Here is a 25,619-nt window from a genome sequence, read left to right on the forward strand (position 1 = left end):
CTCTGAATAAGTGAATGATACCTTATGAAAAGCTAATAGAAACTATAGCACACATGGGCAGTTCTGTTTACAATAAGTAAGCTGTTGTTTTCTTACTGCTTTTGCTTCTTTATGCATTTTGAAATTTGACTTGGAATCTGCTCTCTCATCCCAGCTCCGTCATACACATGTACAAGATGGTGAAGCAGGTGGTATCACGCAGCAAATTGGTGCCACCAATGTCCCTCTTGAAGCTATTAATGAACAAACTAAGATGATTAAAAATGTAAGTGCCCTGTATTTCGTGTGTCTTAATCTCTGACAAAAATTGTTATAAATTATTTTACATATAGAAAAAAGAACAGAATAGTATCACAGACCCATACACTTACTGTTCATAAATAACAAACGCCACGTTGCCCTTCAGATCTCTCTTTTAAAGACATAAAGCATTAAATATTGTAGGAGCCTTCCTTCCCTCTTGCTCCAAGAGGCAGTTGCTTTTCTGTGTTAAAAGTATGCCATTTCCTTGTTTTAAAACTTTTTATCATGGATCCCCATGTTTAAACATTCTGTTTCCTCCCCGACTCTTCTGATTTTATTTTATCTCCTATTTCTCAACTTTGGAAATACTCAGTTTTTATTTATGTTAAATATAACACGAGAGAAAATCACATAAGATTAATGTAAAGCTTAGTGAATCAAACACCATTTGTGTTACTCGGCTTCTGGGTAGCACCTTGCCAGTTTCTTCAGAAGCCTTGTGTCCCTTTCAGTCCGAGTCTCCTCTTCCACCCAGGATTAGCTTTTAAAGTCATCTCTAAATGTTGATGTTCCTATCCCGTTATCTGATTACTTCTGCAGAGTCCTCATCTACTGTTTGGTCTCAGAGTGATGGGATGCAGGAGAAAGGCCTGATCCTTCACCTTTATGCACCAGCTTTTCAAACAAAGAGTGGTTTGGTTTTATATTATTATAAACTCATGGATTTCAGCCTATCTATACTGTGCTTTAATCCATTTCCATCTTTACTATGCCGAGATAGTTCCATCTTTGCAGGAGTGATTGGCTTCGGAGGATTTGACACTGTTCAGGCAGTCTTGCTTGTCTTTGGTGGCGTCCATGCACTCTGATGTGACACGCAGCATATTGTCACAGGCTGGTGTCTCTTTTCAGCCTCAGCTCTGTGTTTAGAAAGGCTCTGTGAGTGTGTCACTCCAGTTTTTGTTTGTTGGAAGTTGTTTTATGAAGCTTGTTTTCTGGTAGATTCCTGAAGGAGTAATGGGAGTAGTAGTCCTTGAGTTCTTTGAGCATTGAAGCATTACTTTGTGGCTTTCATCCTGGAAAATCAGTTGGCTGCATGTAAATCCTTGGTTTACTTTTTGTCTCCTAAAGTGTATTGACTGTTGTTCCAGTTTCTTCTCACATAAAGCTTCACCTTTCGAGTTTTAATACAAGCTGGCTTTCACCCTCTTACAAGCTATGTGGTCTTTTGCATCTTGGTATTGGTTGTCCTGGGTTAATTTTCTAGTTATATGGTGTTCCATTTTAGTATGTAGTTTAAAATCTTTATTTTACGATAGTTTTCTTGAATTGCAGTTTTCTGAATTTGTAAGTTAAATTTGATTCTGGTGGTTTTTATTGTTTGTATTCCAGACAGTGAACTGAAAGTAATTATGGCAGATTTTTATTTAAGACCACCAGAATGCAATATTGAAATGTTTTGCATTTGAATCCTTTTGACCTAGATCACTAGATAAGATTTTGGAAAATCGAATTTCAAGATTGACAAAAGTATAGATAAGCAAAGTGAAAGAAGTTGTGTGTGTATGCGTGAGAGAGATTTGTTGGCCAGTGCTACTGTTCAGGTTAAAAGAGGATGTCCATGTCTCAGTTCAGTTCAGTCACCTAGTCATGTCCGACTGTTTGAGACCCCATGGACTGTATGTATCACACCAGGCTTTGCTGTCCATCACCAACTCCTGGAGCTTGCTCAAACTCATGTCCATCAAGTTGGTAATATCATCCAACCATCTCATCCTCTGTTGTCTCCTTCTCCTCCTGCCTCTAATCTTTCTCAGCATCAGGGTCTTTTCTGATGAGTCAGTTCTTCACATTAAGGTAGCCAAAACATTGGAGCTTCAGCTTCAGCATCAGTCCTTCCAGTGGATGGATACTCAGATGTAATGCTGCTTCCATTCGTTCATGGACGTTTGTCCAGAAAACCAGGTCTTTATAATCACATTTGAATAAAGCAGGGTATGAGCTTAATTCTTTAATATTTTAATATGTTAATTTTCTTTTAAAACATACTTTGGGGTATTTTTCAGAGTTTAGAATTGCTCTAAAGTTTGACCAAATAAGTTTTCCAAACACTGAGAGCCTCTTCTGTGTCAGCTTTTTATAGATAGTCACTCTCAGATCCTCTGTCACTTGTCCCTTACGAGTAATCTGTTCAGTTTTAGACTACATCATAGTTAACTTAACAAGGGGAATTTTTCTCATTTCATTTTTTTTCTGCCGAACTCCTTTTAATATTAATGAAAATGTTAACTGTTGTGCTTTGCTGGTTGACTCACTATTTTAAAGCAGTTCATTTGGAAAAGGAAGTGCTGTTATTTCGAAGTTTTCCTGGCAGAATAATTGTCTTGTAAAGACACTTTTGTTGTTTTGGTTCTTTGTTAAGTCAGCTCTCCACTTTTCCTGCTTTCTCTAGTTTGATCGAGAGAACGTCCGGATTCCAGGAATGCTGATCATTGACACTCCGGGGCATGAGTCTTTCAGGTAAGAGGGATTTGTGTCTTGTCTGCAGGTACACTGCTTGAAACCATAAGTCTCAGCGTTCAGTGAGTGAGGACTTCTGACTAGTCACTAATCTTTGTGTACCATTTTGATATCTGGTCCCTGTAACTACCAGCCCTCACCTGTGCCTCACTGACTTGTTAGTAGGACTTTATTTGGGGACTTGTTTTTTTGTAGAGAGAAGTCTTTTCCACTTTGAAAGAGCAAATCCTAATACATGCCTGGTCTATCCCCTATGAAACTGTTACAGGTGGAGTTTTATTCTGTTGCCTCTTGACCATGTTCCTTAGTGCAAAAAACTTGGTCAGTAAAACTGGCAGAAATAATGGAGGAATTTCTTTAACTAAGTCATTGCAGCTGATGCCAGTTCACTGTCAGATACGCATTTGGGAAGTTAAGGGCTAATGCCACTTGAATTTAATGCATGTACTTCATTTTGTTCTTTTTGTGTAGGTTTTAGAAAGAAATGAAAAATTTAAGTTTCTTTGAGTAAAAGTATTTAATTTCAAGATTCCTATTTATGTGTCCTTTTCCAACAGTAATCTGAGAAACAGAGGAAGCTCTCTTTGTGACATTGCCATTTTAGTTGTTGATATTATGCATGGTTTGGAGCCCCAGACAATTGAATCTATCAACCTTTTGAAATCTAAAAAATGTCCCTTCATTGTTGCCCTCAATAAGGTAAGCTCCTCTTCTGAGAAATTAAGTCGTGAAAATGTGCTTATTTTTTTATGGTTAAGATAGCATAACTTTCATATAAGAAAATACACTCATGTTAAGTGTACAGTTCATTGTATGTGGACAGAATCACACATACATACAGCCAGCATCATTTAGAATATAGACTTAATGTCCATATTCCCAGAATGTTCCCTCATGTTCTTTTTGTTTTTTTTTCCCCCTCATGTTCTTTTAAGTCAGTGTGCCCCTTCTACCCCCCTAAATACCAGCCTTCTTTCTGCTGTCATAGACTAGTTTTGTCTGTTTTATAGTTTCATATTAATGGAACTACACAGTGTGTGACCTCTTTATCCATGTTGCTGCATAGGTCATAGATTGTTCTTTTTATTGTTCAGTAAGATTTCATTATCTGGCTAATGCGTCTTCACCATACTTCATCCATGTATCTGTTGAAGGATTCTTGGATTGATTATAGTTTTAGGTTATTAACGAAGCAGCTATGAACATTTTTACACAAGTCTTTGTGTAGACATTTATTTTCATTTACTTGTAGTAAATATTTAGGAATAGAATTGCTGGGTCATATGGTAGGAATATATTCAGCCTTATGAGAAAATGACACATTTTCCCAAAGAAATGGTACCATTTTACATTTTTTAACCAGCAATTAGGAAGAGTTCATTTCTGCACATTCTTGCCAACACTTAACCCCTCCCTGCTGCCACTAAAGTGTGCAGTGCCAAAGTGTACCATTTCCATTTGCATTTTCATGATGACTAATGGGATCAAAAGTCTTTTTGTATACTTACTTGATTTCTCAAGTATCTATTCAAAATCCTTTGCTCGTTTTTTATTGGATTGTTGTCTTACTCAGTTTTAAGAGTCTTTATATTGTTGATAGAAGTCCTTTGTCAGTTGTGTGTGTTGCAGATATATTCTTAGAGTCAGACTTAGTTTTTCATTTTTTTAATGATATTTTTTGAAGAGAAGAAATTTGTAATTTTAGCAAAATTTATTTATGAGAAATTTTTTAATAACTTGTTGTTTGTATTCTGTACAAGTAACCTTTTCCCACCCCAAGTTCATGAAAATTTTTTTCCAGTGTTGCTAGATACTTAGCATTTAGATCTGTGATTTTAATTTTGCATGGTATAAAGTAGAATCCAAAGTTCACTTTTTTCAAAATGTATATCCACCTCAAAAACCCCTTGTGAGGTTATTCTTCCCCCATTGAATTACTTTGAAGTCTTTGTTAAAAATGACCATGTACATATGGTTGTTCTTAGTATTTCTCTCCTCTCCCACTGACCTCTGTGTCCAGCCTTACGTCACTACTTCCCTGTCTTGATTGTGGTTTCATAGTGATGTCGTGAAAGCAGATGGTGGTTAAGTTCTTCAGCTTTTTATTTCTCAAATTTGTTTTGGTTATTTCAGGGTCCTTGAATTTCCTTATAAAGTTTAAAATGAGCTTGTTATTTTCTGCAGAAAACCTTCTGGGATTTTAATTGGGGTTGTGTTTGTAGATAAATTCTGGGAGGATGGACATTTTAACAAAGTTGAGTCTTCCCGTCAGGGAAGGTGTCTGTCTCTACATTCACTTTCTCTTGACAGTATGCTGTAGTTTTCAATTGTCCGTGTGTTGGTCATATCTTACTAAATTTTTCCTAATATTTCATGCTTTTGGTGGAAATAGCTGTTCAAATTTTTCATGCTTTTGGTGTAATATTTCATGCTTTTGATGTAAATAGCTGTTAAAATTTTGGATTTCTAATCATCAATTTTAAATTAAAATACAATTGATTTTTATATATTGACCTTTATCCTATGACCTTTTAAATTCACTAGATTAGACCTAGGGGCTTCTTTTGTAGTTCATGTCAGATTTTCTGTAGTTTGCCAAAAAGTTCATTTAGGTTTTCCAGGTTTGGGGAAAACCTAAATGAACTTTTTGGTCAAATCAATACATGATGGTGTAGTCTGCTGATGAAAATTTTTATACTTTTCCCTTTATCTGTACCCTTTATAAATTTTTTCTCCTGTACGGCACTGACTGGATCTTGTAGAATAGTGCTGAATAACAGTGGTGACAGGCATCCTTGCCTCTCCTTTCTTCTCCATTGTAGGGAGAGTTCTCCATCCTTTACCGCTCAGTACGCTGTCAGGTGTGAATGCCCTTTATTAAGCTGAGGACGCCCCCTTCTATTCCTAGGTTGCTTAGTATTGCTTTCTGTTTGTTTTGAGATGGGTGTTGATTTTTGTCACATGCCTGTTCTCCGTCTCTTGATATGCTCATGTGGCTTTTCTCCTTTATTCAGTAACGGCGAGAATTCCTGTTGATGTGGGGACTGGGGGGCTTGACTTACTTCTTGTTATTAAAACTTTATTGTTTTTAGAGCACTTTTAGATTCACACATACAAAGCCTCCCCCATTATTGACATCCTGCAGGAAGAGGTACCTTTGTTACAACTGATGAGCCTCCATTGATGCATCATTATCACTCAGAATTCTTAGTTCCCTCTTGGTGGTGTTATACTCTCTGGGTTTGGACAGAGCTGGAGGAGACTGACCACTAAGCCTTCTTCACAGTCCCAGCTTCACGAGGTGACCTTGGAAAACTGAATTCTTTCCAAGTTCATCACTTTTTTAGGAGAGAGATGAAGATTCTCATTAAGCTCTAATCAGTACCAGTTGTAAGATGGAGTTGTTTCCTATCTTTTCTAAGTCATAAATCCTGTTAAATAGTAACAATAAGAATTTACTGAGTGCCTACTGCATACTGAACCCTTACCATATATTCTAACTGCTGTGCTAATTTTGGAGAAAGACTGTTTTGTGGGTTGCTCAGTTCAGTTTGAACCTATAATGGTTTCCATGTCTTTCACTGTACAATGTGCACACCTGGTAGACCATTTCTTTCCACTTCATTTTGTTAAATTTTTTCCTTCTAGAAGTTTAACTGTGTTTAATCCAATTTCCTTAATTTATTAAGGTCATTCGAATGTTGCTTTGTTCAAATACAGACAGATCCTCCCTTAGGAGTTTTCTCCCAGACAGTACAAGCCCATGCTTTTGACTTCTCACCAGAACGTGGTTTGGCCAGTGGTGGGCAAATCTGAATGAAGCAAGCACAGTGACCCTGCCACACTGTGGTCTTGTGTCCTGGAAATCTCTATTTGCTCCTTACTCCTAGAACTTTCCTAGAAAAACTGACAATCTTAACAGGACCTCAGCCTGCTCTTCTCCTGTAGGCACCGCCTTAGTCAACTGACTGAGTTTTGTTGTTTCTGGAGAAGCAGCATCCTGAGAGCTCTGAGTTAGCAGCAGAGTGGGACAGTGGTTAAGACCTTGGTGTCCTTGGGTTTGAATCCTGGGTTCCTATCCTGGCTTTGCCACTTCAGACTTACAAAAACGGGCCTTAATTAGCCTCTTTTTTGCCTGCAAAATAGAGCATTATTAAATTTTTGTAAGAATTAGTGGCAATAAAATAAGTCAGGTCTTAAGACTAGTGTTTGATCAGAGTAAGGTTCAGATAGGTTCATTATTATCAAGTGGAAAAGCTGTGGCATAAATATTTTTATTCTTACTATAAATTTGCTTTTTCCTTATTTTTAAAGTGTTAGTCGATCAGTTGTGTCCCACCTTTTCAACACCGTGGACTATAGCCCGCCAGGCTCCTCTGTCCATGGAATTTCTCAGGCAAGAATACTGGAATGGGTTGCCATTCCCTTCTCCAGGGGATCTTTCCAACCCAGGGAGCAAACTCCCATCTCTTATATTGCAGGAGGTTTCTTCATTGAGCTACCAGGGAGGATTGAGGTAAAATTTATATACAGTGTGAAACTGAGTTGATAAATGTATTCATAGATCCTTGTCTGTTTTTTTCTAGTCACTAAGTTTTGTCCAACTCTTTGCGACCCCATGGACTGTAGCCCACCAGGCTCCTCTGTCCATGGGATTCTCCAGGCAAGAATACTGGAGTGGGTGGCCATTCCCTTCTCCAGGGATCTTCCCAACCCAGGGATTGAGCCCAGGTCTCCTGCATTGGCGTGTGGTTTCTTTACTGCTGAGCCACCAAGGAAGCCCACATCCTTGTTAAATAGCCCAAATTAAGCCATAAAACTTTCCATCACCTCAAAAGTACTAGCATGCTCCATTCTGTTCAATTCCCAGCCCCTTATAGCAATCACTGTTCCAAATTCTACGTCCATGGATTAGTTTTGCTTGTTCTTGAATTTCATGTAAGTCAAATTTGACAAAATATACTCTTTTGTGTCTGGCTTTTTACATTTAACATTATGCTTCTGTGAATAATCCGTGTTTTTTGAGGGTGTGAGAAGTTTATTACTATTTTTTAAATAAGTCAATTTTTTAGAACAGTTTTACTTTCACAGCAAAATTGAGGGGAAAGTAGAGATTTCTGATACACTCCCTGCCCCCACACATGCATAGCTTTTCCCATAGTTGTTCCCATGATCAACATACCCCCCCCACTAAGTGCTACCTTTGTTGTAACTGATGAACCTACACTGACACACTCAGAGTCCATGCTGCCGCTGCTAAGTCCTTCAGCCATGTCCGACTCTGCAACCCCACAGACGGCAGCCCACCAGGCTCCCCCAGTCCTGAGATTCTCCAGGCAGAAACACTGGAGTGGGTTGCCATTTCCTTCTCCAGTGCATGAAAGTGAAAAGTGAAAGTGAAGTCGCTCGGTTCGTGCCCAACTCTCAGCGACCCCATGGACTGCGGCCTACCAGCTCCCCCGTCCATGGGATTTTCCAGGCAAGGGTACTGGAGTGGGGTGCCATTGCCTTCTCCGTCAGAGTCCATAGTTTACCTTAAAGTTTACTCTTGGTGTGGCACCTGCTCTGGGTTTGCACAGATGTGTCATGAATCCACCAGTATAGAATCACACATGGTTTTCACTGCCCTAAATATCCTCTGTGCTCCACCTGTTCATCCCTCTCCCTCCTACTCACTGTCAACCACTGATCTTCTTACTGTCTTCCTAGTTTTACCCTTTCCAGAGTAGTCAAATAGTTGGAACTCTATAGAATGTATGTAGTCTTTTCAGATTATCTTCTCTCCATTAGTAATGTGTTAAAAGTTTCTTCCATGTCTTTTTTTCCGTGGCTTGATAGTTCTGTTCTTTTAGCACTGAATGATACCCCGTTGTCTAGATGACCCATAGTTTGTTTATACATTTACCCACCAAAGGACATCTCAGTTTTGATAATTGTGAATAAAGCTGCTGTAGACATTTTGTGTGCGTGTAAGTTTTCAACTCCTGGGTAAATAACAGTGGAGCATGATGGCTGGGCTGTTTGGTCATCGTGTTTAGTTTTTGTAGGAAGCTGCCTAACTGTCTTCCAGAGTGTCTGTAGCATGTTGTATTTCCACCAGCAGGGAAGGAGAGTTCCCATTGCTCCTCATCCTCACCAGCATTTGGTGGTGTGTTTTGAAGTTTGGCTGTTTTGATGGGTGTATGCTGTGCTTAGTCATGTCCAAGTCTTTGTGACCCCGTGGACTGTAGCCCACCAGGCTCCTCTGTCTATGGGACTCTCCAGGCAAGAATACTGGAGTGGGTTGCCATGCCCTCCTCCAAGGGATCTTCCCAACCCAGGGATTGAAGCCAGGTCTCCTGCATTGCAGGCAGATTCATTAGCATCTGAGCCACCAGGGAACCCCATGAATACTGGAGTGGGTTGCCATGCCCTTCTCCAGGGGACCTTCCTGACCCAGGAATCAAACTGGGTTCTCCTGCACTGCAGGCGGATTCTTTACAGCTGAGCCACCAGGGAAGCCGAATAGGTGTGTAGTAGTACCTTGTTTTGATTCGTATTTCACTGGTGACATAAGATGACATCTTTTCATGTACCTGTTTGCCATCTGTATATCTTTGGTGAAGTGTTTGTTAAGCATTTTGGCCCATTTTAAACATAGGATTCTTTGTTTACTTACTGTTAAATTTTAAGATATTGTTCCTTCATCCACATGTTATCTTGCCAAAATTCTCTTCTAGTCTGTGCTTTGTTATCTCACTCTCTTGAGTCTGTTTCACAGAACAAAAGTTTTTAATTAAGTCTAGTTTATCAGTTCTGTTTTTCATGGATGATGCCTTTGGTGTTGTATCTAGTCATCACCAAGGCCAAGGTCATCTGGGTTTTCTCCTGTTTAAAGAGTTTTAGAGTTAGGTGTTTTACATTTAGATGACCCCTTCTGAGTTAATTTTTTTGTGAAGGGTGTAAGATTTGTGTGTCTCTTCAGTGTTTTGCCTGTGGGCATCCAGTTGGTCCAGCACCATTTGTTCTTTACCATTGCCTTTTAAAAACATTTAACCAACTTTTCATTACTGGGACAACACCCACTTGGTCATAGTATATTTTTTATGTTTTGCTGGATTTGATGAGCTTTTTTATTTGGGAAGATTTTTGTGTCTATCCATGAGTGATTTGGGTGTTTAGTTTTCTTTTAATATCTGTTGTCTGGTTTTCAGAATAGTGACCTTATAAGATGAGAAGTATTTCCTCCTCTGTTTTCTGAAAGGGTTTGTGTAGAAATATTATTCTTTAGGTATTTGATAGGATTCATTAGTAAAGCCACATCAGCATGGAGTTTAAGTAAGCTGAGTTAATTTATTTTTTTACTTTCCTTTTGTTAGTATAGAAATCTGTGTCTTTCAAAGAACCAGCTTTTGGTTTTATTGATACTCTGTACTGTTTGTCTCTTTTGTATTTCATTGATTTCAAGGGTAATTTTTATCTGTTTTTTTTCTTTCTACTTACATTTGTATTCATTGTTCTTTTTCTGGTTTCTTAAAATGGAAGCTTTCAGATATTTTGTTTCTTTTCTAACACAAGCATTTAAAGGTATGCTTAGCACTGTTAAAAACATTGCTTAGACATACTGTGTTTTTATTATCACAGGTAAAAATATTTGCTAAATAGTTCTATTGATACAGAATTCTAGGTTAAAAAATTCTTTTTTCCTTCATTGTCTTCACTTTCTGACTTTTATCTCTACTCATTCTTTGTTCAACAGTATGTAATATGGGATTTTTTGGATTGCTTTTAAAAAGACTTTCTTTAAGAATTTCGTCAGTGAGATTATGTAATAGTTTTCTTTATATTTATCCTGCTTCAGTTTGATTTCCTTAGAAAGTTCTTGGCTATTATTTGTGCAGTTATTTTTCTGCTCTCTTTTCTTATTCTTCTTTAAGTATTTGATAGAATTCTAGAGCTTTTCTAGACCCTGAGTTACTTCTATTAATATTGTTTTATAGAAGTTACTGAAGGTTTCTTTTTCCCCATGGTTTTTTCCTACATGCCTCAGTTGGGGTAGTTTGTATTTGCTTTATCTTATTTGCTGATCTTCGGCATTGTGTCATCTGCTTCAGTTCAATCAGTGATTTTTTTTTTTAGTTCAGATTTTATACATGTATATATACACTTTTTAGCTCTACGAGTTACATGCTTTTCCTTTAAAGTCATTTATATAAATTTATATATATAACAACTGTATATTTCTAACAACTGTTTTAAGGCCCTTGGATGCTAACTGGTGGGCTTCCCTGGTGGCTCAGAGGTGATGCTAATCATATTTCATCATTGTCATTTCTGGGTCTGTTTCTACTGATTTTCCTTCTTGATAGCATTCAGTTTGGTCTGCTACTTTGTATTATCACCCTAGACTCAGCCAACATATTATGATTTTTTTGTTTTTACTATTAAATAATCTTCCTCTTTATACCCATTTATCACTCTTGAAAAGTGAAAGAAAATAGATTGATTAATTAAACAGATTCAACCCTAATTTGGGCAATAAAACAGTTAATGATGGGGTATTCTCTGAGATAGGAAATAATTATTTTCTTCTGTATTTTTCATACGTCATTTTCCTGGTGATGGTACTTGGCTGTAATTAATCCTTTTTTCTATTTAACCATTTTGGAATTCCAGCATATGTTAATGTTCCTAGGATATTTTGGAATAAATGGCAGCCTCTCATGAACTGGTTGGAAGCCAGTGGGCAGCGTGGGACTTCAGTTTCTAATTAAAAGGGGATGCAGCTAAGCATACGATCGGGACTTTGGGTTCTGTGAAATGTCTGAGTAGTACACACTCTTCCACATGTGTGTGATACACATTTAGAGTTCCTGGAGCTTTTACATTAACTTTAGTTATTAACTTGCTGAGCTTTGTGAGTGCTTTAGAGATGTTTCTTACATAAAAACGTTTCTAGATTGATAGGTTGTATGATTGGAAAAAGAGCCCTGACTCTGACGTGGCCGCTACTCTGAAGAAGCAGAAGAAGAACACCAGAGATGAATTCGAGGAGCGGGCCAAGGCAATCATCGTGGAGTTTGCACAGCAGGTCAGAAAGCTTCCCTTCTTTACAAGAGGCCGCATCATGGGAGACTCATTCTTTTGCCTTGTCCTTATTATCAAGCCAGTACTTTGATTGGTGCTGGTTCTGCTTCCTTATGAGTGGCATTTAGAATTTTTCATTCTTTTCTCTTCTCCATTTTCCTTTTAAATTCTTTACTTCAAAGACCTCTCTTTGCAGTCTGAATTTTTAACACTTGAACAAATGTTAAACACCAAGCTGACTTGGAAGGGAACTGCTTTTCTGTACTGTGATCACTACCTCCAGGGCACATGTGGTCTCGCTGCTGGTGAGGTGTTTTCCGAATGAAGAGCCGTTGTTCATCCAGCCTTCAGCTAGTGGTTTCTGTTCAGGAGGCCTTCCTCCCCAGCTTGGCCTATACCAGTCACTTTGCTTTTTATGTCTCTAGGGGCTGAACGCAGCTTTGTTTTATGAGAATAAGGATCCCCGCACTTTTGTGTCCTTGGTACCTACCTCTGCACACACTGGCGATGGCATGGGAAGTCTGATCTGCCTTCTTGTCGAGTTGACTCAGACCATGTTGAGTAAGAGGCTTGCCCAGTGTGAGGAGCTGAGAGCCCAGGTGATGGAGGTAATGCCAGCTATTCAGTTTAATCCACCCTGCACCCCCCACCCCAGGGTTTTCAGCTGGGGCCATGGATTGCTCTCAGTTCAGTCAGTGTGGTTCATTGTAGCCTGTGTTTCACCCCCTTTGCAACAATGTGTCTTAGGTTAAGGCTCTCCCGGGAATGGGCACGACTATTGATGTAATACTGATCAACGGGCGTCTGAAGGAAGGAGACACGATTATTGTTCCAGGAGTAGAAGGCCCTATCGTCACGCAGATCCGAGGCCTCCTGTTACCTCCCCCCATGAAGGAGTTAAGGGTGAAGGTGAGTGAGCACCGGCACGCGGGACTTGCACCCTGTTGAGAAGTTCTGCTGGGGTGGTTCCTCCCTTAGAGCCACCTGCTTTAATACACACACGCACCCCTCACTGGTTTAATTCCAGGTGTCTTCATACAGAAAGGACCTTCTATTAGAGATTGGAGAAATTTCTTACTTACCAGCAGAGTTCTTCATAAAACTCAAAAGCACACTGTTTTGGCTCCACACAGCTGTCTAGTTACTAGCAGTAACGGTGTGTGTATTGTGGCATCTTCTGCTGTGACTCGTTTGTTTGCTCATTCTATGGTATCTTGGGAATCAAAGTTACTTAGCTTTAATGTTGAATTTATCAGTCTTTGATTTGTATTTATTGCTTCTTGCATGTACTTTAGAGAACTCTTCCTGTCCCAAAGTCATGACAGTATCATCTATCATCCTTGTCCCCTGCTAGCCACCTTTCTCGTAAATGTAGTAACAACTGTTTCGATCTCTGTAGAACCAGTATGAGAAGCATAAGGAGGTAGAAGCAGCTCAGGGGGTAAAGATTCTTGGAAAGGACCTGGAAAAAACATTGGCTGGTTTACCCCTCCTCGTGGCTTATAAAGAAGATGAAATCCCAGTTCTTAAAGTAAGTTCACTTATTTCTTCCTCCAGTGATGTTCTGTGTTGTGTTTTGTGTGAGGAGGGTACTGCTGGGAGTGAAGAATAAAACAGCCACCTTTGTCTTCGTGGAGACTTATCTGGGGCCCTGAACAAACGGTTGATGGTTTAGAATTACTTCTGTTTGTATAACCACAAATTGGCATAAATGATCATTTATATACATTAAAGTTAGAACATTTTATTTAAAAAATGAACCAGGGACTTTCCTGGTGGTCCAGTGGTGAAGACTTTGCTGCAGGTTCAATCCCTGGTTGGGCGACTAAGGTCCCACATGCCTCATGGCCAAAAAACCAAATATAAACCAGAAACAGTGTTATAGCAAATTCAGTACAGATTTAAAAAATGGTCCACATCCAAAAAAAAAAAAAAGAACTAGAAGTTCTCCATTCGTGATTTGTTTCTTTAAGATACTTAGTTATATAGACTGGTTTCCCTGGTGGCTCAAATGGTAAAGAATCTACGTGCAATGCAGGAGACCTGGGTTCAATCCTTGGGTTGGGAAGATCCCCTAGAGAAGGGAATGACAACCAACTCCACTATTCTGGGCTAGAGAATTCCATCGACAGAGGAGGCTGGCAGGCTACAGTCCATGGAGTCGCAAAGATCGGACACGACTGAGCCGCTTTAACTCAGCCATACAGACAGAACGAACGAATCTCGTACTGGGTTCTAGAGGTCATTGTAAAGCCCGTCTGCCTGTCTTCAGGAGCAGGTGGCACACATGAGCCCAGCGGAGCTTCACAAAAGCAAACACTGAGACATGACTGTTTATTCTCTTGCGAAGAGAAAACACTGCTGTTGCCAGCATGGGGCTCCCGCATGCTGGGGCCACTGCTCTGGAGGCAGCACCCAGTCACTGCTCAGGGAGTCGGCCAGCGAGGGCAGGCTGCCCCTCTAGCCAGTCTTCAGGAGGCCGTGGACTTCTGTGTCTTTCATGGCAACGACAGGGTGGTTTTATTGACCTCTGATCAAAATCTCTCCACCTTGTAAGGAACAGTGATAAAGTAAAGGACTGTTGAGATGAGGTGGTTTGACCATCAAACCTGCTGGGCTTAGGACTCTTGTACCACATTACATCAGGACTTTTATCTCCCAGAAGATTATTTATTATATCATTCCTTTCATCCATCTGCTTTATATCTACTTTGCCAGGTGGCGCAGAGGCCTCACATGTTCCAACATTAGTCAGCCTAACTCAAGTGAGGTGGGCACAGCTCAGGTCTGCACCCACGTCTCTTCTTCCCTTCCTGCACAAGTTTACCATGCCTTGCCCGCACTCAGCCTTGGGTTCATATTTTCAGATGAACACGTAATCAAAAAGAGAAACAGTTTAATTCTAGGCTGCTGAGATAGTGGTGTATTTATAACCTTGTCAAATGTCATTTCTTTTCAAGGATGAGCTGATCCACGAGTTAAAGCAGACACTGAATGCTATCAAATTAGAAGAGAAAGGCGTCTATGTCCAGGCCTCGACCCTGGGATCTCTGGAAGCTCTCCTTGAATTTCTGAAGACATCAGAAGTGCCCGTAAGTCATGGGGCCGACTCCCCAGGACTCAGTGGGGGGTGCTGTCTAGGGGGCTGTCCTGTCACCTGGCACAGGAATCTGACCCAGGAAACCCCTTTTATAGTATGCAGGGATCAACATTGGGCCTGTCCACAAAAAAGATGTCATGAAGGCTTCGGTGATGCTGGAGCACGACCCTCAGTAAGTCATTTCTCCTCTGCGCTGAAGACTTGCATGCTGCCTCTTTGATTGAGTAGGACTGTTAAGACATGGTCTATATTTCATCCAATAATCCTTGATGTGTTTTAACCTTTCAGGTATGCAGTAATTTTGGCCTTCGATGTGAGAATTGAACGGGATGCCCAAGAAATGGCTGATAGTTTAGGAGTTAGAATTTTTAGTGCAGAAATTATTTATCATTTATTTGATGCCTTTACGAAATACAGACAAGACTACAAGAAACAGAAACAAGAAGAATTTAAGTAAGTTGGTAATTTTACCTACTTTGGATCCGTGTGGTAATTTTACCTACTTTGGATCCGTGCTAACACAGCTGGTGATGAGCAGACAGGTGTGTGTGTAACAAAAGCGTGGCACTTGATGTCCCACAGTGATGTGTTGCCACAGATCAGGCCCACCTGAGACTCAGTGTGCGAACCCACGCTCTATGTAACGTTTCTGTTTAGCATTTTATTTTCCAGTCGGCAGACCTAGGTTGCATTAATGGGTTGGGGATGCATCTTGCTGGGAGTCCTCATCTGGGGTCACATGGACCAGTGTGAGTTGGGGAATTAGAAAGTGAAGGGCCCTGTGTAAGGAGCCCCACCTCTTCCAGCAACACTCCAAGGGCGACCCTGGCAGGTCCCTTCTCTTGGAGCTTAGGGGTGGGACGAACAGAGAACACAGGAGAAGCTGGGAGACTCTGGGTAAAGCAGGGAAAGGCCTCAGGGAGGCGAGCTGAGCTTGACAGTGTGGCTGGGGAGGCAGCTGATCTGAGAATGGAGGGCGTGGCCCACATGCCTGGGGTGAGGGTGGGAGGTGAGAAAAGCCCTGGTCAGGATGGTACGTGTTACAAGAGGGCATCAGAGGGCAGACACACTGAAGCCATACTCACAGAAAACTAGTCAATCTAATCACACTAGGACCACAGCCTTGTCTAACTCAGTGAAACTAAGCCATGCCCGTGGGGCAACCCAAGATGGGCAGGTCATAGTGGAGAGGTCTGACAGAATGTGGTCCACTGGAGAAGGGAATGGCAAACCACTTCAGTATTCTTGCCTTGAGAACCCCATGAACAGTATGAAAAGGCAAAATGATAGGATACTGAAAGAGGGACTCCCTAGGTCAGTAGGTGCCCAGTATGCTACAGGAGATCAGTGGAGAAATAACTCTAGAAAGAATGAAGGGATGGAGCCAAAGAAAACAATACCCAGTTGTGGATGTGACTGGTGATAGAAGCAAGGTCTGATGCTGTAAAGAGCAGTATGGCATAGGAACCTGGAATGTCAGGTCCATGAATCAAGGCAAATTGGAAGTGGTCAAACAAGAGATGGCAAGGGTGAACGTCGACATTCTAGGAATCAGCAAACTAAAATGGACTAGAATCGGTGAATTTAACTCAGATGACCATTATATCTACTACTGCAGGCAGGAATCCCTCAGAAGAAATGGAGTAGCCATCATGGTCAACAAAACAGTCTGAAATGCAGTACTTGGATGCAATCTCAAAAACGACAGAATGATCTCTGTTCGTCTCCAAGGCAAACCATTCAATATCATGGTAATGCAAGTCTATGCCCCAACCAGTAACGCTGAAGAAGCTGAAGTTGAATGGTTCTATGAAGACCTACAAGACCTTCTAGAACTAACACCCCCAAAAGATGTCCTTTTCATTACAGGGAACTGGAATGCAAAAGTAGGAAGTCAAGAAATACCTGAAGTAACAGGCAAATTTGGCCTTGGAATGCAGAATAAAGCAGGGCAAAGACTATAAGAGTTTTGCCAAGAAAATGCATTGGTCATAGCAAACACCCTCTTCCAACAACACAAGAGAAGACTGCACATGGACATCACCAGATGGTCAACACCAAAATCAGATTGATTGATTATATTCTTTGCAGCCAAAGATGGAGAAGCTCTGTACAGTCAGCAAAAACAAGACAGGGAGCTGTCTGTGCCTCAGATCATGAACTCCTTGTTGCCAAATTCAGACTTAAATTGAAGAAAGTAGGGAAAACCGCTAGACCATTCAGGTATGACCTAAATCAAATCCCTTATAATTATATAGTGGAAGTGAGAAATAGATTTAAGGGCCTAGATCTTATGGATAGAGTGCCTGATGAACTACGGAGTGAGGTTCGTGACATTGTACAGGAGACAGGGATCAAGACCATCCCCATGGAAAAGAAATGAAAAAAGCAAAATGGCTGTCTGGGGAGGCCTTACAAATAGCTGTGAAAAGAAGAGAAGCAAAAAGCAAAGGAGAAAAGGAAAGATATAAACATCTGAATGCAGAGTTCCAAAGAATAGCAAGAAGAGATAAGAAAGCCTTCTTAAGCGATCAATGCAAAGAAATAGAGGACAAGAAGAGAATGGGAAAGACTAGAGATCTCTTCAAGAAAATTAGAGACACCAAGGGAACATTTCATGCAAAGATGGGCTCGATAAAGGACAGAAATGGTCTGGACCTAACAGAAGCAGAAGCTATTAAGAGGTGGCAAGAATACACAGAAGAACTGTACAAAAAAGATCTTCACGACCCAGATAATCACGATGGTGTGATCACTCACCTGGAGCCAGACATCCTGGAATGTGAAATCAAATGGGCCTTAGAAAGCATCACTACGAACAAAGCTAGTGGAGGTGATGGAATTCCAGTGGAGCTATTTCAAATCCTGAAAGATCATGCTGTCAAAGTGCTGTACTCAGTATGCCAGCAAATTTGGAAAACTCAGCAGTGGCCACAGGACTGGAAAAGGTCAGTTTTCATTCCAATCCCAAAGAAAGTCAATGCCAAAGAATGCTCAAACTACCGCACAATTGCACTCATCTCACATGCTACTAAAGTAATGCTCAAAATTCTCCAAGCCAGGCTTCAGCAATACGTGAACCGTGAACTCCCTGATGTTCAAGCTGGTTTTAGAAAAGGCAGAGGAACCAGAGATCAAATTGCCAACATCTGCTGGATCATGGAAAAAGCAAGAGTGTTCCAGAAAAACATCGATTTCTGCTTTATTGACTATGCCAAAGCCTTTGACTGTGTGGATCACAAGAAACTGTGGAAAATTCTGAAAGAGATGGGAATACCAGACCACCTGACCTGCCTCTTGAGAAATCTGTATGCAGGTCAGGAAGCAACAGTTAGAACTAGACATGGAACAACAGACTGGTTCCAGATAGGAAAAGGAATACGTCAAGGCTGTATATTGTCACCTGCTTATTTAACTTCTATGCAGAGTACATCATGAGAAATGCTGGGCTGGAAGAAACACAAGCTGGAATCAAGATTCCCAGGAGAAATATCAATAACCTCAGATATGCAAATGACATCACCCTTATGGCAAAAAGTGAAGAGCTAAAAAGCCTTGATGAAAGTGAAAGAGGAGAGTGAAAAAGTTGGCTTAAAGCTCAACATTCAGAAAACGAAGATCATGGCATCTGGTCCCATTACTTCATGGGAAATAGATGGGGAAACAGTGTCAGACTTTATTTTTTTGGGCTCCAAAATCACTGCAGATGGTGATTGCAGCCATGAAATTAAAAGACGCTTACTCCTTGGAAGAAAAGTTATGACCAACCTAGATAGCATATTCAAAAGCAGAGACATTAGTTTGCTGACTAAGGTCCGTCTAGTCAAGGCTGTGGTTTTTCCAGTGGTCATGTATGGATGTGAGAGTTGGACTGTGAAGAAAGCTGAGCGCCGAAGAATTGATGCTTTAGAACTGTTGTGTTGGAGAAGACTCTTGAGAGTCCCTTGGACTGCAAGGAGATCCAACCAGTCCATTCTAAAGGAGATCAGCCCTGGGATTTCTTTGGAAGGAATGATGCTAAAGCTGAAACTCCAGTACTTTGGCCATCTCCTGCAATGAGTTGCCTCATTGGAAACGACTCTGATGCCGGGAGGGATTGGGGACAGGAGGAGAAGGGGACGACAGAGGATGAGATGGCTGGATGGCATCACTGGATTGACGTGAATCTGAGTGAACTCCGGGAGTTGGTGATGGACAGGGAGGCCTGGCGTGCTGCAGTTCATGGGGTCGCAAAGAGTCGGACACGACTGAGCGACTGAGCCTGATGGGTGCTGAGGTGGAGGTACCGGTGACCTGGAGAGAATGCGGGAAGCACCTGGTAGGCCGTGGGCAGGGCTTTAGGGGTTGGCGGTAAGAGCCCTTCACCAGCCCCCCAGGTCCAGGCAGGATGTGGGTGGGGCTCTGGCCAGCAGGACCTGTGGGAGGGCCAGCCTGAGTCACCGGTGTTTGCTTTCTCATGCATCTTAAGGGATTCTGTAAGCTGAAAAATCCTTAGTTGTATTTTTTCCTTGCAGGCACATAGCAGTATTCCCCTGCAAGATAAAGATCCTCCCTCAGTTTATCTTCAATTCTCGGGATCCGATAGTGATGGGCGTGACTGTGGAAGCAGGGCAGGTGAAGCAGGGGACACCCATGTGCGTGCCCAGCAAAAATGTAAGTTCTGGGTGTACTTAGGAATGTCTTCTCTTAAAGCAGTTCTGGTAGTTCAGGAGTGAACAAACCCAGCAGAGCTTGTCCTTCCCTGTACTTGATTCCTTGGTGGCAGCTGCTTATCAGTGTGGATTCTTAGCGCCTGGTGTCAGTGCTTGAAGTCATGAAAGCTGCAGAATTATTGACCTTCACACCTCTGAGTCTGGGAGAAAATTCAGACTAGAATAATGAGCACTCATTCGTCTTTTCTCTGGATTAGCATCATGGCCAGGGAAAAGGAACATTGAGTAAAGTCCTGTGATGCAGAGTTCTCACTCACACGTCACTGATAGTGCCCCACATCTTCAGTCATGTTGTTGGCTCATCCGGCCCAGGGCTCCGTCCAGGTATGTGGAGCCTGGTTATTAGCGCTTTGGTCTCGATCAGGAACAGCCCTCCATCCTTTCTGAAGAGTCCAGACCAGCAGTTTCACAGAGGGCTCCTCAGCCTGGCTTTGTCTGGTGGTTTCCATGTGTCTCCATTGGGGACAGTTTGCCCCGTTCAACCACTCACTGTCCTCCCCTGGGCACTGGTTATACCTTCTCTCCCACCCTGGACCTCCCTTCAGGCATCTTGTACACAAGGGTTCGTCTCTCTTGGTACCCAGTTATCCGGGGTTTGGTCCGCGGGAGCCCATTCAGGCTGGGTCCTCGTGTCCTTGCTGCGTGGCACTTGGGGCCCTAAGGTGCCCCAGGAGGCCTGGCTCCCGTGTGGGTGGGGGCGCTGCCGTCCTCTGCGCACCGTGACTCCGCTGCCCCTAGGGCTCATCACTCCTCCACCAGCTCCGTGGGCTGAGTTGGACACTTCCTGGCAGCAGGCGTCCCTGGTGTGGCTTCAGCCAAACTAGATTCCATTTTCACTCGTCTTCTGGATAGGGGTCCAGGCAGCAGAGCGGTGCTGCGGCCCCTCACTGTGGCCGAGGGCGGGTAGCTCACAGCGCCCACCCCAGGTGGGCTCCCTGCCTCTGCACTCGCCCCCTTGTTCTCCATGCCGCTCACCCCAGGCTCATTTCTGACCCAAGGCTTCTGGGCCTGCTGTCCCTCCTCCTCCGGCAGCTGTCACGCAGAGGGCAGGGTAGAAACAACTCAGAGTGCCTCTGCTCACACTGCAGTTTCTGTTTACAGTTTGTTGACATTGGAATAGTAACGAGTATTGAAGTAAACCATAAACAAGTGGATGTTGCGAAAAAAGGACAAGAAGTCTGTGTCAAAATAGAACCCATCCCGGGTGAATCTCCCAAAATGTACGGACGCCATTTTGAAGCTACAGACATTCTTGTCAGTAAGGTAAGTCACTCACTCAGCAGTTAAGAGAGGGGGCTGTCAGCTCTTCTGATGACTTTACTCGGGAGCAGAGGGCTGATGTTTAGAACCCGAAGGGACTGGATTCTTCATTAAGGCTTGGCCTGGCTTCCACCTCCTCAGAGCACCCACTAAAACATCTAGGTTGGGCCCCCTCACCTGACTCACCGAGCAGAGCGGGCCCTAGGCCTCTGCTTCCTAACACAGACAGGTGGGCGCTGCCTTGCTAAGTTCCGCCTGAGCTGTCTTGGTGGTGACAGCACCTGGCACTCGTTTGTTACGTGGTTTTGTTTACTGTCTGTGCCTCGGGCCTTGCAGATCAGCCGGCAGTCCATCGATGCTCTCAAAGACTGGTTCAGAGACGAGATGCAGAAGAGTGACTGGCAGCTTATTGTGGAGCTGAAGAAAGTATTTGAAATCATCTAATTTTTCCACCCGGGGCAGGAATTGGAGTCAATGCACTATTATGCGGTAATATCACCAAGAAAAACAAGGAATGGACCTGTCTGAACACTGATTGACCTTAAGTATAGAAGGAAAAAACTAGGTGTATAAAATGTTTTCCATGAGAAACCAAGAAACTACACTGGTTTGACAGTGGTCGATACACGTCCCCACAGCTCCGACGTGCCTGTTCACTCGCCCACGCCCTCCCCTACTGGCTGCTGTTTTAAAGTTTGCCCTTCCTTCCCCAAATTTGGATTTTTATTACAGATCTAAAGCTCTTTCAATTTTATACTGATTAAATCAGTACTGCAGTATTTGATTAACCAAGCTTCTGCAGATTTTGTGATTCTTGGGACTTTTTTGAGGTAAGAAACACGTCTTTATGCATATCCTTCCAGTGATTCTTCTCCCAACGTTCTTCTGCGATATGCCCGTAGGAACTTTTTAAAATAGAAAATTCGGCTTTCTTGATCTTTCTTTATCTGCTTTGTGTGGAACCATGGTGTCGAGCATCGCCGGCTGCCCTTTACCGCTTGTGTGGTCGTGAGCGCCCACAGTTCTCAGCACCGTCCTCCATCCCAACAAAGAACCCAGATGCGCCCACAGGCGCCGCTGGGCTTCCCTTCCTGTCAGCAGAGCTGCTCTCCGAGTCTCCTCCCAGCACAGCGCCTTCTCTCAAGGACAGGAAGGGTCTGATCACCCTGGGTCCCAGCACACGTTGACATCGGGTTTATACATCGGTCTGGGTCTGCTTGTCCTAGCAGGTTCTATCATGCACACGTTTTCTGACGAGACAATCAGTAGGGTGTTGATTAACTGTCTGGACTTACATAACAGCTTCTTCATATTAGTAAGTTGGTGGTAGCTTGTTCCCTAAGGTTTTCCTGAAGAATATGGGAAGTGGGTCCCTGAGAGAAGCAGTCTGTTAGCATCAGACTAGTACCTGCCTACCTTCTATAGCACAGTGTTGAGTAAAGTCAGTGGGGCTGTTGGATAGCAGGTGTCCCCAAGTATTCACTGGCATAGAGTTATAAACTATATTTTTAAAGTCTTAGAGCATATAGCATAGACAAATACTTTTATATACATTTGAAAATCTGTACCATTCTTCATTATTACTAAAGTTTCTCAAGGGCCAGTAGAGGCAAAGACAAAACCTCTAAACCATCTGGGGGACATACTCTTCCCAGGAAAAAACTTAGTCTTCACTGTGTGTGTGTTCTGATTCAAAATATGTAAACTCCTCCACTTGGAAGAAGTAAAGAAGACTTGGTTAACATGGCCCTGTGTCGGTGCTTTGGGTTAGGAGTGAGTGCGTGCACGCTTTCTTTACCCTTGCTTGGTTGGCACAAGTAGAACACCAGTCAGGGCTCTCAGGAAAGTCAGAGCTTAGCACGGAGCCTGTAACCGTCCGGCTTGGAAGGTTTTCAGCCTCTTTAAGTAGAATAGTTCAGGATTTCCTTCCTAAAGGATTCACAAAAAGGAGCCTGTACAAAATATACATACAGTTCTTTATTAAACAACTGTAAACACTTCACTGTAAAAATCCATAAAACTTTATAAACAAACATTTTGTAAATAGAATCTATGCTACAGTAAAAGAACACAATTATTTACATGCAATACTGACAAATTTGGCACTTACTGAAAAGAAATGTACAAAACACTTTGCTTAAAAAGAAATTTAAAATTATAAAACTCAGAGCATTACTATCATGCACTTTTCAAATACCTCACAAGCACTTATGGCACAGCTAGTGGAGAGCGCCAGGCTCCCTGGTGATTCATCTTCACGTGACTTTTAATGTGCTTCCATACGTTTGCTGTAAAACCACCTGAACATTGTCGAGAATGAAGTCAAACGCCATATTCCAAACCGACTCCACCGATTGCTGCATCAGCCTGCAAGCGAGGAGAGGGGGTTAGCATGTAGTAAGGAAAGGTGAAGGGTCTGAACATCTTCAGTACAGACACTCAGAAAGGCACTTTTATGGTTTGACTTTGAGAGGAGGAACAATCTTGTTTTGACCCCTTTTGACTCCCCAGTCGATATTAGCTGGTATTCACAATGAAGGCCATCGCTCTGGCATAGGTAACTGAGGAGCACAGGTAACCTAAGTGATGTGCAGAACGCCCCCAGCCACCTTCCCCTGCCCCACAAGCTGTGCTGACAGACACGCTTTTCCCTTTTGGTAAAAGGCACTGAATAGTTTACCTTTTCATGTATTTTATAACGAGGTCCAGTTTTTCCAAATCCTTCTCCTCTATTAGATCAGTGCAGTATTTTACAACTTGCAGAATGTCTTCCTCCATCGGATCTAGAGTGGGGAGAGCGCGTGTGAGGGCCAGCTCGTCCTTCTGAAGGGGGAAGGCTGCGCTCTGTGGGGACACCTCACCCCGGGGGGCTGTAGTGAGCAAGGCTGCAGAGCCAAGCCCACAGTGCAGCGGCTGCTTTCTCAGACCTCGGAAACAAGCTCCTCCCTCTAGCTGAGTTCATGCTTTACACCCAGGCTGTCACACCTCCGCACCGACACCAGCGCCCCCGACCTGAGATGGTGGTGATCCACTCTCTGAGCAGGGTCTTCACATCACTGAACTCCACGGCTCCAGCCAGGTTGGGCGCCGGGGGCCTGACACTTGTGGACACGTCAGGCTGCAACCCACAAAGGCCAGCAACACCTGAAGTGGAAGCAGAGAGTTCTCCCTGTTAAGGAAACAAATGATGACAAGTGCTGGATTTACATAACATCCGGTACAGGAGGATCTGATGAAGGAAGGGGTCAAAGTTTAAAAAGTGTAGAGGAGTTACCAGAGGTTTCTCTGACGTGGGACCTTCGTGTTTTAGAAACCCATCAATGAGCTTCTGGGGGCTTGTGCAGGCCCCTGGCAGGGTCTTCGCCGGGCTGTTCACCAGTGTGGTTTTCAGAGGGCTCTGACTCTTTCTTTGGGGGCTGAGGGGACTTTTTTTCTTGTTTCTTTTCTTGTCTTTCACCGCTGCTGGTTTTAGCTGCAGTAACGGGTTCTTTGGCACTGGAGGAAGATGGACGTAAGATCCTCAACATACACGCCGAGGGGGTGAGGGGGAGAGTGCACAGGCCCCCTTTCCTGCCGTGTGCACGCCTGCACGCGAGCACCTGCTGGCCCCACAGCTCCTAGGGTTTGCTCAGCCGCACGGCCTCTGCACGTCTATCTGGGGGGCTCACAGGGGTTGATGGGAACTTCCGGCAGGGGAACCACTTGTGACAGCTCAGCAGCACTGTTGCCCTGTTGTCATTTTAACAGCTGCTGCTTCCTTTTTTTTCTTTAGCTTTTTTTATTTTAAAAAATTTTTTTAAGCTTCTTGTTAAAATGCCTTCCGACCAGAGACATGAATGTCTTTTGTTATCGAAACAGAACGTTACTGGCCAGAGGTATTTCAGTGTTCACTTATATAACAAACAAATCACTTATTGCAAAAATCCCCAGGTCAGTGATGTGTTAAATGTGGTGTTTGTGACGCATGTTGAGAAAACCTTCAGACTCTGTGCTTTGAAACTACATCCTTTGAAGGAGCAGGCTCAAAGGACTGCAGACTTGACAGATAATCAGATCTCTGGGTGGCGTCCTGTTCAGATGTAAGTTCAGGCACGGATCCGCCTGGGACTCGGACAGCCTCCCCTCTGCCACGAGCTAGTCTGTCTGAGGTGACGGGCACTAACAGGACTGAGAGCTTGACCCGGGCCGTCACACACGACAACCACCAACCACACGCTCCTTCCTCACAGCTCCACTGCTGGTCCCTGAGGCCTGCACAGCTTACCGGGGGCGCCGGCCGGCTGCTGGGGAGGGCTGTGTTCTCCCTGACGCTGTCTCTGATCGTAGGCTGCTCTCAGCTCCTTCTGAAGCTCCACAGGGAGAGCCGCAAACACCTCTGGGTCCACCTGGTGGACAGGAGCAAGTTCCAAGTCAAGCCTGGGCTGGCTCTATATATAGGCAGCTGGTTGATGTTTTTCACAAAGCATTTCAAATCATACTCTTCTGATCTGTATGAATTCTTAATAGATCCTCAGTATCAAAGCTCATTAAATTCTCACAAGGTTTTAGGCTGAGAATAAGGAATACAACTTTGAATATGAATTGATGAACAAAACCCACCAGGGCATGAAGCACTAGTGGAAAATGGGGAGCAAAATGCAAGAAAACAGGTGTGTGTGTGTAATTCGCCCGAAAACTCAAACTGTTGTCCTGGTGCTGAGGGGAGCCCAGGGAACAGC

At 43.0% G+C, this 25,619-nt stretch overlaps 2 protein-coding genes across 6 annotated transcripts in view; one reads left to right on the forward strand and one right to left on the reverse strand.

The window, feature by feature from the left end:
- Positions 1–22,647, forward strand: part of EIF5B (eukaryotic translation initiation factor 5B) — a 73,593-nt gene extending 50,946 nt beyond the window's left edge. For both annotated transcript variants that reach the window (XM_052649667.1, XM_052649668.1), the window contains exons 12-24: positions 155–265; positions 2,696–2,763; positions 3,321–3,462; positions 11,702–11,833; positions 12,255–12,437; positions 12,577–12,738; positions 13,229–13,360; positions 14,790–14,921; positions 15,025–15,101; positions 15,218–15,382; positions 19,444–19,582; positions 20,743–20,904; positions 21,238–22,647. In XM_052649667.1, the coding sequence (XP_052505627.1) occupies positions 155–265; positions 2,696–2,763; positions 3,321–3,462; positions 11,702–11,833; positions 12,255–12,437; positions 12,577–12,738; positions 13,229–13,360; positions 14,790–14,921; positions 15,025–15,101; positions 15,218–15,382; positions 19,444–19,582; positions 20,743–20,904; positions 21,238–21,345 (1,713 nt within the window). In that variant the 3' untranslated portion in view covers positions 21,346–22,647. The remainder of the gene's footprint in view (positions 1–154; positions 266–2,695; positions 2,764–3,320; positions 3,463–11,701; positions 11,834–12,254; positions 12,438–12,576; positions 12,739–13,228; positions 13,361–14,789; positions 14,922–15,024; positions 15,102–15,217; positions 15,383–19,443; positions 19,583–20,742; positions 20,905–21,237) is intronic.
- A 344-nt stretch (positions 22,648–22,991) lies between these two features.
- The window catches only part of REV1 (REV1 DNA directed polymerase), a 75,232-nt gene continuing 72,604 nt past the window's right edge, over positions 22,992–25,619 (reverse strand). For 3 of the 4 annotated variants that reach the window (XM_052649664.1, XM_052649663.1, XM_052649666.1), the window contains 5 exons: positions 25,166–25,286; positions 24,176–24,396; positions 23,914–24,070; positions 23,582–23,684; positions 22,992–23,268 (listed from right to left, as the gene is read on the reverse strand). In XM_052649664.1, the coding sequence (XP_052505624.1) occupies positions 23,157–23,268; positions 23,582–23,684; positions 23,914–24,070; positions 24,176–24,396; positions 25,166–25,286 (714 nt within the window). In that variant the 3' untranslated portion in view covers positions 22,992–23,156. Of the gene's footprint in view, positions 23,269–23,581; positions 23,685–23,913; positions 24,071–24,175; positions 24,397–25,165; positions 25,287–25,619 lie in introns of those variants that run through there. The other variant, XM_052649665.1, reaches the window with a different exon arrangement.

The sequence above is a fragment of the Budorcas taxicolor genome, chromosome 11 (assembly GCF_023091745.1).
Source record: "Budorcas taxicolor isolate Tak-1 chromosome 11, Takin1.1, whole genome shotgun sequence".
Taxonomy (NCBI): domain Eukaryota; kingdom Metazoa; phylum Chordata; class Mammalia; order Artiodactyla; family Bovidae; genus Budorcas; species Budorcas taxicolor.